This window comes from Ziziphus jujuba, chromosome 6, assembly GCF_031755915.1.
Source record: "Ziziphus jujuba cultivar Dongzao chromosome 6, ASM3175591v1".
NCBI lineage: Eukaryota > Viridiplantae > Streptophyta > Magnoliopsida > Rosales > Rhamnaceae > Ziziphus > Ziziphus jujuba.
The window spans coordinates 5,495,614-5,505,682 of NC_083384.1; the positions used below are offsets into that span (position 1 = coordinate 5,495,614).

At 31.9% G+C, this 10,069-nt stretch overlaps 2 protein-coding genes across 2 annotated transcripts; one reads left to right on the top strand and one right to left on the bottom strand.

Moving 5' to 3' along the window:
• Positions 1–1,215: 1,215 nt before the first annotated feature.
• On the top strand, positions 1,216–7,165 carry LOC107431306 (SH3 domain-containing protein 1). The gene is made up of 11 exons (XM_048464237.2): positions 1,216–1,509; positions 2,430–2,543; positions 2,712–2,781; positions 2,859–3,007; positions 3,833–3,934; positions 4,012–4,212; positions 4,427–4,489; positions 4,590–4,730; positions 4,947–5,021; positions 5,564–5,679; positions 6,171–7,165. Exons 1-11 carry the CDS (start codon positions 1,450–1,452, stop codon positions 6,199–6,201), a joined length of 1,122 nt encoding a protein of 373 aa, XP_048320194.2. The 5' UTR covers positions 1,216–1,449; the 3' UTR covers positions 6,202–7,165.
• Positions 6,216–9,673, bottom strand: LOC107431305 (7-deoxyloganetic acid glucosyltransferase). The gene is made up of 3 exons (XM_025078825.3): positions 9,172–9,673; positions 6,347–7,056; positions 6,216–6,284 (listed from the first exon to the last, which is right to left on the bottom strand). The coding sequence occupies exons 1-3, from the start codon at positions 9,671–9,673 to the stop codon at positions 6,216–6,218; spliced, it is 1,281 nt and encodes a 426-aa protein (XP_024934593.3).
• Positions 9,674–10,069: the final 396 nt, after the last annotated feature.

Below are 10,069 nucleotides of genomic sequence, written 5' to 3' on the forward strand. Positions count from 1 at the left end.
CAGAGGTGCAAGACTTTATTTGATGATCGCTTCAATCTTGCCTCTCTTTCCGAGTGAAGTCATAAAGAGATATGCTATGAAGATGGTCTCTATTTATGCTAAAAATAATTTTAAACCAGGAAAGTCGAGCTGGTGGTTAGCTTTGAAGGCAACTTGTGAAGGTTTTATTAAACTAACTGATGAAAGCCAGCAGCATGGCTAATTCTTGGGCCTGTAGTTAGCCTTGTATATTTTGTTTTTTGTTTTTGTTTTTTTTTTTTTTTGGGGGAAAATTAGCCGTTGTGCCTCAAGCTTGACGAAGGCTCAAGTCGAATTGGATTTTCTCGTCTTGTGTCATGGATTGAAATTGGACTTGATTCGTGTCTCATTAAGCACATAAGACTGTACATATAGAAAGTGAGCAACCGTGGCAGAAGAATGTTTTTGTAATTAAATGATCAATTACTCATAGTTGGTTAATTCACTTGGCTTTCCCACCTAAGCTGTTTGCTATTAATCCAGTATTCTGAGGGAGCAAAAAAGTGAATTCAAATATTTAAGAACAAATATTCATTTGTTTAGGTCAATCCCCAATATTTCATTTCTTAAGATGAGTAATAGTTTTTTTATTTTTTTTATGGTTTTAATTGATAAATAGTATAAAATATAGTTTTTTTTTTTTTTTTGGGGGACTTGGAGAGAAAAAGTATAAAATATAGTTAGTTTATTTATTTATTTGTTTTTTAATGATAGCTCCTATAGCTTTAAACTTAATTCCTGTATTAATTTTATTTTGTTTAATTCTTTAATAAAATTTTATTAACATGTCATTTAAATCATCTTTTTTTATTTTTATTTTTTTTATTGGTAGTGTTTTTTTTTTTTTGGATAGGAGTAGGAGATTTAAACTGGATTTTTGCAAACAGTGGCTTCCATTCTGGTGTCCCCAAATATTTGTTGGTACGGTTCACTATTACTAATATTACATAAGGAATCTACTCTTTCTTACCAAAATAATAAAAATTGCGCCTTATTGGAAAAATAATTTATTTTGTTATAAATATGATTGAGTGGTGTTTTTGTCAAATAATAAATAACTACAGATTAGGAAAGACAATGATTGAGGATTAGAAAAAAAAAAAAAAATTTATGAGTTACTATTTGGAAAGAGATATAATTCAATTGAAAACAAAAACACTAAAAACATGAAATGAAAAAACAAAAAAAAAAAATGAAACACTTTCTAGCGTATGCCGTCCTTTCAAATAGGGGGGTCCCAGACAGCATCAGCAGGCACAGCACCTCATGGGAGACGAAGGAGAATATGAAAGAAAATCCAAAAACCAAAAAAGCAAAAACGCTTTGTGATTGCGTTGCTTCACTATTTGCTTTTGATCAATAATCTGTATACCTAGGGCTTTTCTACTTTTTCACTTCGTCTTTCTAAAATTCCAAAGCTAATATTTTACCATGGATGCCATCCGGAAGCAAGCCAGCAAGCTCAGGGACCAAGTAGCAAAGCAACAACAAGTACTGCTGATTCTATTTTCTATTTTCGTTTTTGATTTTTCTGCTTCTAGATATTTTTTTTCCTCGCTTTCCGAAGTGAATAAAGCTTTTTCAAAGCTTTAGCTTATTCTTGAGCTTTGTAAAGCTACAGCTTTTATTGTTTGCTTATTAATTTTTTAATATGTTTTAGCAAGCAATATCTCAGCTTTATGACTTCTTAAAGTTGAATGATCGAATTTTTTTTTTTTTGGAGTTTTTGATTTTAGTTTCTTCATATTTTGGTTTTGTTTATTGGTTATATACTGAAATGAAGAATTTTGACCGTTTATTGAAATGGTTGTTGGAATATTGTTTTTTGATCACTTTCTGAAATGCTTTTTTCTTAATATCTAACAGTAAAATTCTTGTTAATTTGGGATCTTTTTGTGCTCTCTTTTTTATTGTTTTATTTTTTTGTCAATTGCACCCCCCTATGACTTAATATTTCTTCTCTGTTTATATATATAAATATATATATATATATATATATATATTTATTTATTTATTTATTTTTTTCTTTTAAATGTAAGTTCGGATATTGATCATAAAGAAATTTTACATTACAGAATGCGGGAAATGTATCATACTTTGAGGGGTTATTTGTAACTACTAGATAGTTTACCAGATATATGCATTTTTTGCTCTGATCCTTAGCCTTTCTTTTTCCATCGTATGAACTATAATAAATTACTGTTATTATATCGATTGGACTGTATTTAAATGAGTTAGGTTAGGTCTGTTAGCTCATGCATTCTTTTTGTCATACCAAACACATGATTGTTTGGTATGACAAAAAGTATTAGAAGGATCCAGAGTCCTTATACCGTCTAATATGGCATGCCAAATACGACCTTTAGGCATCATACGTTTTGAATTTGATTTCGATGTTCATTGTTTTGCAGGCAGTATTGAGACGATTGGGAAGTTTAGATAATGATGCTGTTATGGTTGATGAAGCTGAAATTTTGTGCCACCAACAACTTCAAAATTTGTACAAATCTACAAGGGAAGCTAAGGTGTAGTTCCCAAGCTTTATGATATTAGATTGTTAGTTAAGATTGTTAGTTAATATTAACTATGTTCCGACATTTTTAATCTTCAGGAATGTTTTTGCACTGTACCATCAGGTAGTATGGAACAATGGTTATTTTGACAAAAATCTAATTATAGATAATGTTGTGCAGCACTTTCAGCGGAATGTTGTACGCGGAGTTGAAAGATTTATTTCTACAAGCTGCAAGCAAATGGAGATAGGTGAGAATGGTTTTCTTGTCTGCTTAACGTGTTCCTTTTATGAGGATAGCATATAAGTTCCACCTTAAATGATTTAGTGAGGAAGCTAGCTGAAGATTGCTGTAAATATGGATCTGAGAATCAGAGCACTCACGCTCCTCTTGCAAGAGCTTCTATTAACTTTGGTACCTCATATAATGCAATTGAAAAGGAGAGGGAAGATTTTCTTAAGATCCTCAGTGATCAGGTAATTTCTTCGCTGAGCTATTCATTCGAAACATTTTGGCAATCTCATGAACATGATCCTTGGAAAACACATAGCACTTGGATGTGTTTCAGTTTTAGTTTTTTGTGGACAAAAGTGCAAAAATTTGCTTTTGGCATTTCTGAGTTAGGGCATTTCTTGGCCTGTACTTGTTTATGTGTTGGACTTGAGCATTTATTTGGACGGGAGATTTTTGGTTTCAAGGCTGGGCAGGGGAACTCTAAAAAGAAGAGTTTGTGTTTTGTTGAGAGGTTATGAGATGGAAAGACAATTTTTATGCCTATTAGGTTGTAGGAACTGAGACTTATTACTTATGTTTGATGTCAGTGGCTACATTTTCTATTCCTATCCGGCTAATTTTTTGTCATTAAAGATGCTACGATGGAGGGATATAAAGTAGGATTCTCTCAGTTTAGTTGTGTGTTTTGCTGGTGAAACAATATACTTGGTGTTATATATCTGCAGGATGTGTATCACTTCAAATAATTTGTTATGTTATTCCCTTTTACTTCTTTTTGGGTTTTGCAAAAGTTAATGACCTTTTAATGTTACATTTGTGATGGACTACTTCCATCAAAGGCTATTTGTATCGAGTGCAGAGGATGTTAGTGATTTTAACCATGCTTAGAGCTCTTTTGTTCTCTAACTGTAATAAGGAATGTATTCTAATTACTTGAAAAACTCGTTTAGTACAAGGAATAAGCGATGAGTGTAGGAATATTTTATTATTGTCTACTAAAATTTTAAGGTTCATCTTCTCTGTTTCTTTTTATGTTTGTAATTGTGCCACAGGTTTTAAATCTGTAGGTTTGTGAGCCATTACGGACACAAATAAATGGAGCTCCTTTGGAAGATGCTCGTCACTTGGCTTACCGTTATGATAAACTTCGTCAGGATGTGGAGGCCCAGGTAATTACTGATCTCAAGTTTAGGAGTAAACACTTGTGTAGAAAACTGCATATTTATAGTGAATATCTTCTTATCAGGTTACTGAAGTTTTGAGGCGTAGATCAAAATCTAGGGATCTTTCTATGTCTGGAGAGAGTTCTGTGAAGCTTCAAAGTGCAGAAGCAAGACTTGCTGACCTTAAATCTTCTACTGTGGCACTTGGCAGAGAAGCGACTGCTGCTATGTTGTCAGTTGAGGATCAGCAGCAGCAGATGACTTTTCATAGGCTTCTCACCATGGTAATGTTTTTTATTCTCTGTCCAACAGAACACCATATGTATATGCATTGGTATGTCCTTATTGCCAATTGCAAATAAAACTTTGAGAGATCTTTATATGTCTATGGTTTTTGTTACTATTAGATTTTAATGAGGATAGAGGTATTTATATTATTTTATTTTAACTTTGGCAAATGAGTCTTAGAAAAAATATTATTTAAATTTATATTGCAAGGTCAATGCTGAGAGATCTTATCATCAACATGCTCTTGCTATTTTGGAGAATCTACATGCTGAGGTCTGTTATCTAGCTTTGCTCTGCCTGTACTATTTTCTTGTACCCTATTTTTATGAAAATAACTTTTCCTGCCCTATATTTTTGAAATACTTGATGCTAGATGACTCTGGAGAGGCAATCAAAAGAATTTTCATCTCTACCGACGAAGATTCACAGAAATGTGTATGAAAGGCTTGGAAATCAGGATAACAACTCACAGGAATCTGATGATCATCAAGACAACATGTTCTTTATTGCTAAAGTAAGACCTCTGAAATATTATAGTTTTTCATTACGATCCACAGAGATAACATCATGTAATCTAGTCTTTTGTTATTAGAGCAGCTGTACCGTGGTACCAACAAATATTTGCATTTATCATGCAGTTTTTTTACCACTGTACTTAGTTTGCTTTTTATTTCATTGTGCTCTTTCTTTGAGGAAGAAAATATATTATTAGAAATACTTTATCTTGTAGGTTATTCACCAATTTGATGCTGAAGCAGAAGGAGAGCTGAGTCTGTCAGTTGATGATTATGTTGTGGTTCGCCAGGTACTCTGTCCTCTGCCAATTTTAAATAAAGCTATCTTTATCCAATTTTCAGGTTGTGATTATAGGGCTTTTATATTTGTTGAAATAAAATTTGCTTTCTAAAACAAGGTCGGAAAGGTTTGCTAGATTTTTTCCTTTAATACTGAAAATATGATAAAACTCTTTTAAAAAGAGTTCTTTGAAGACAGTTTTGAAAATACTTTTTAAAGTGATTTTGATATAGCTTTCAAAACATGCAATGTTTAGCACATTTTGGCACCACAAATACAATTTGCATCTTTGTTTAACTAAGATAATCAGGAATATCCTTTACACTCCAAATTGCAAGAACTTTCATACTTGAGGTGTTCAATGGCAATGTCGTTCCCATTTCAGCTATTAAATTTGGAGTAAAGGTGTCTACTTTTTTCTGATTAGCCTATCGGAAGAAATTAGAATATCTTGCTCAAGTTATATGTGGGATCCCGAACATATTTTGGTGCAAGTCAAAGAGCTTTTGTCTGATCACGATTATTTTGCGTGCTGTTGTTGATGTCAATCAGGTGGCTCCTCATGGATGGTCAGAAGGCGAGTGCAATGGCAAGGCTGGATGGTTCCCCTCTGCTTACATAGAAAGGGAAGAGAAAGCCCCAACAAGCAAAATAGCACATTCAAGCTTGTGAGATGCCCCTCCACCTTGTACTTTGTTCCTAGTTTCTGTGTTGTTAAAAGTTATATAGTCCCTGTCTTTTTGTGTATTATAGTTCCATTTTGTTTCCTCAGAACAGCATTCTTTCTGGCAGTGTCGCATTAAGCAGGAAAACAATCTATATATGTGATTTCAAATCATATGAGAGAGGAGGCTGTGGTTTGTAATGTGTGGATATAAATATTTTTTTTCCTAGAGACAAATTTGGTTATTGTTAGATTTGATTAAAGAATATCAAATTACTTAATAAGATATTTACTTGATCCAAACAAAAGAGTTTTAGAACTCATCCATTCCGAAATATCAAACTCATTATAAAAATATAAGTCGATACTTAATTTTTGTATAGCAAAATTGCCACTCTCATTACATGCATATAATATTCATATATTATTTCTACAGATCAACTCTTTGCTTTGATTTTCTTTATATCTTCAACAAGCATTTCTAAATTGTGGCAGGAAGATCCATTTTTGCCAATGCTATCCCTAGCCCATTTGGCAATTTTATCCACTGACCTTTGAAACTCCTCCCTTCCCTCCATCAATGTCTTGATTGTTCTCTGTATGGTCCACCTGTCACATGCCTCCAATTCAACCCCAATTCTCCACACGTTCCTAATACATTCAACATTAACCCTCTGATCGCCTAAGTTGGGCCAGCCAATCATAGGAACTCCCGCCAAAATACTCTCCAAGATCGAGTTCCAACCACCATGGGTTAGAAACCCACCCACAGCATCGTGGGCTAGGACCCGTTCTTGTGGGGCCCAATCCACTATATACCCCCTTTCTTTTGGTCCGATTTCAAGCACCTTAGGGAATGAAACGATGCCGTTGTCATTTTCTTCATCCACCATATCCGGCCGTACAGCCCACAGGAAAGAGTAGCCACTGTCAACCAAGCCATTCCAAATCTCTAAAAGCTGGGCCGACGACGTTTTGACAAGACTTCCAAAGCTGACGTAGAGAACAGATCTAGATGGTTGAGAATCAAGCCACGTCATGCAATCATGTTTGGTTTTCCAAAGAGAGCCGTGCGATGCCGTTAGCTGAGAGCGATTATGTCCGATTTGGGAATTTAGAAGTGCATGGAGGGGTCCGATTGTGTAAGCTCGACCACAGATGTTTGCAATGGTGGGGAGGCATGGAGCTTCAAGATCATCAGCGGTGTTGAATATAACACCTGACGATCGAGTCATGGCCAGAGCCTCGTTGACAAAGAACTGATAGGCAGGGTCATTAACGTCTTTTAACACGCAAAAGTCTGGTAGATCTTTGAGCCTCAAACGACCTTCTAGTTCTAGTCCAGCCACTTCAATGTTGATTCTATGATTTGTGTCTTTCTCTGAACCCAAAAAAATAAAACAAAACAAAATAAAAATAAAAATCTCAAACGGTTATTTCGAGAACTATATTATATTATATAAAATTTTATCTCATGTTCCAGAATATATTCCTTTAATTTTTTGGTAATAATGTTCTAGAACCATATATAATATATATGTTAATTATGTATTTTTATTTGTTCTAAGCTAGCATTTGTTTGGTATTGAAATGAAGAATATAAACACTTTTGATAGAAAAATTTATAGGGAATTTCTAGTTGAACTACCATTTGAACTCTATATAGTTTTATTATTGATTTATATTTTTATCTTCATTTAAAATTACTATTAAAGATATTTGTTAACTAAACATTTTTAAATAATTTCTCTATAGTCTCATTCGACTTTTCAAATAATATATTACATATATCTATTTAACTCATACTCCATTAAAAATTAGAATTGCAAATTCAATAACTATTCACAAATTATGAAACTTAAAAATATGAAACAATAAGAAGTATTTAGTTTTTTCTTTATTATTATTATTTTTTTTATGTTGTGATGATTACTTTAGTTTGATTTTTTTTTTTCAATCACTTGGTAACGACCAGATTGGAACAACATTTTTATATTTGATTTGGTATATTAAAATTCGTCTTTTATTTGGAAGTTTACAACTGAACATTTTTTAATTGTTCATAAGCATCCATCAGAACATTATTAAGATGTTTAGCTTTTATCTATCGAACATTGTATATATATATATATATATATATTAAATACCATACATTATAGATATTTAATATGTTTAGAAGCTTACAACCGAACATTTTCAGTTGTACAAAAGTTTACAACTGAACAACTTGAAAATCTTACAATTGAACAACATCAAAGTTTAACAAAGGTTTATAGTTGCACCATCTAAAAATATACTTTATAAAAAAATTACAAAATTGCTACTTGAACAAATTCAAATATTCCAAATATGTTTATAAGTTCATAATTGAACATCTTGAATATGTATATAAAATTAGGACCGAACATTCCAAAATAATAAATTACAACTTTCAAGATATTCAAAAATCTAACTTACCAATTTTAAAGAAGTTCAAAAATACAAGACTGAGAATCTTAAAAACGTTTAAAAATTTACGACCAAATATTGTATAAGAAAAAAAAAAGTTCATTAAATAGTATAGAACTAAATTACTTTAAAATGTTCAGTTGTATACGACTGGACATTATCAAAGTTATTCAGAAGTATACTACCAAGTACCCAATCACCACTATCCTTCATTGTTCGTTGATTTTTTGCTTTCAAATAAATATCCTTTTATGTCACTAAAAAAGTGAGGAAAAAAAAAATCAACCCTAATTCATAAAGAAAAAGAAGAAAAGAAGAATATTTTAGTGAGAGACTGTATATAGTTATTTTATAATTGTAAAAAAAAATTTTATTTATAAAAGATATGTAATTTTTGGATGGTATGAATTAGGAATATTTTAGAAATAAATAATATTGTATAAAATAATTTTATATTTTTTTTATATATTTATACAGTACTATATAAATAATGAAACTGTAAAAAGTCATTTTAGAATTATAAAAAAAACTTAATGCATGAAAATTATTAAATGATAAAAAAATACAAACGAATGTATAAGAGACCGGATAGAAAGAACAAAACATATATTGATAATTGAAAGAAATGGGAAAATATAAATAAAAGACAACCTTTAGAAATCACATCATTCTTTGAAATAAGATAAGTAATGATGTAAACTTAGAATCCCAAAAAGCAAACAAATATATATATATATATATATATCTATATATTCTTTTTATTAGCTAGTTATTAATTTAAACTGCATCCCACTAATTTAAAAAAAAAAAAATTGAAAAATCTAGTGTGGTTTTTTTTTAAAAAAAAAGAAAGGTTATTTTTTATTCATTTATTTACTTTTGGGTGAAGAAAGAGATTTCTTTTATAAGATTTAAGAGTACATGGACATTGAAATTGACCAAATAATCAATGGTTATTCTTCTACCAAAATAATAATAATAAACAAATTAAAATAAAAACAAAATAAACTTAATTATAACAAAATAAACAAATTATAATTATACTAACCTTCATGATAAGGAAGCTGGCCATCTTCAATGAGTTTAGGGATACAAATATTTGCCAACAAGTAATGAGCACTATGACAACAAAACGAAATCACAGGAATTCCCAACTCCTCCGCCACATCAACCGGAAAAGATACACTTCCATCTCCGATGATACATGTGATCGGCGGCGACTGAGCATTCTCTGACCTCCGGCTAAGGGTACCAATAAGCTCTTTCAAATGTTCTCTAGATTGGTACTTCAAGCCGTAGAAGAAATCAAAAGTGAGGGAACGTGGCTGGTCGTCTTCGTCAGGCATGCCATCGGAGATAGACTCGAATTGGAGGTTAGGGAATTGGAGGGAGAGAGCTGAGAGATTGGAGAAGCGCTTATGGTTATAGCGAGTGTTGACGAAGGTAATGTAAAGGCCTGTTTGGCTGAGGAGCTGTGCTAAGCAAAGGAAGGGTTTAATATGGCCTTGGAATGGTAAGGGAACCATTACCACATGGGGTTTCAACTCCATCTTTGAGCCTTCCTATTCAATCACACAAATTTAATTTAGACATTCTCACAAGTTTATATATATATACATATATATATATATATTAATTTTCTTCTTGTTCTTCTTCGTGTATTTTATTTATTTATTTTAAAATTCAAAATACTTTCTTTATTTTATATTTTCGACGTCGTCGTTAAAATCGTTGGTCATGTTACATTGTTATGGTTTTCCATATATGTTGACGGACTTCTCTTTTTGAGTTAATATTTTGTTTTATTAGTGTTTCTTGTTTCTTTTTAGTTGTTTGCCGGAATGTCAGGAAACTTTTGCATTTTAGGAACACATGCTGGCTAAAGCTGTTGGCCTGCTGTACGTATGTTGACGTAACTTTCATGTATCTTAGGGGACTTCTCAAAG

Excerpts from the sequence above, each read along its gene's own strand:
- LOC107431306 (XM_048464237.2), top strand. The coding sequence starts at position 1,450 with ATGGATGCCATCCGGAAGCAAGCCAGCAAGCTCAGGGACCAAGTAGCA. Across the intron at positions 4,213-4,426 it reads TTCATAGGCTTCTCACCATG|GTCAATGCTGAGAGATCTTA; the intron begins GTAATGTTTTTT and ends TTATATTGCAAG. Across the intron at positions 4,731-4,946 it reads ACATGTTCTTTATTGCTAAA|GTTATTCACCAATTTGATGC; the intron begins GTAAGACCTCTG and ends TTTATCTTGTAG.
- LOC107431305 (XM_025078825.3), bottom strand. The coding sequence starts at position 9,673 with ATGGAGTTGAAACCCCATGTGGTAATGGTTCCCTTACCATTCCAAGGC. Across the intron at positions 7,057-9,171 it reads CCAGCTTCCTTATCATGAAG|AGAAAGACACAAATCATAGA; the intron begins GTTAGTATAATT and ends TTTTGGGTTCAG. Across the intron at positions 6,285-6,346 it reads CCAACTTAGGCGATCAGAGG|GTGGACCATACAGAGAACAA; the intron begins GTTAATGTTGAA and ends GGCATGTGACAG.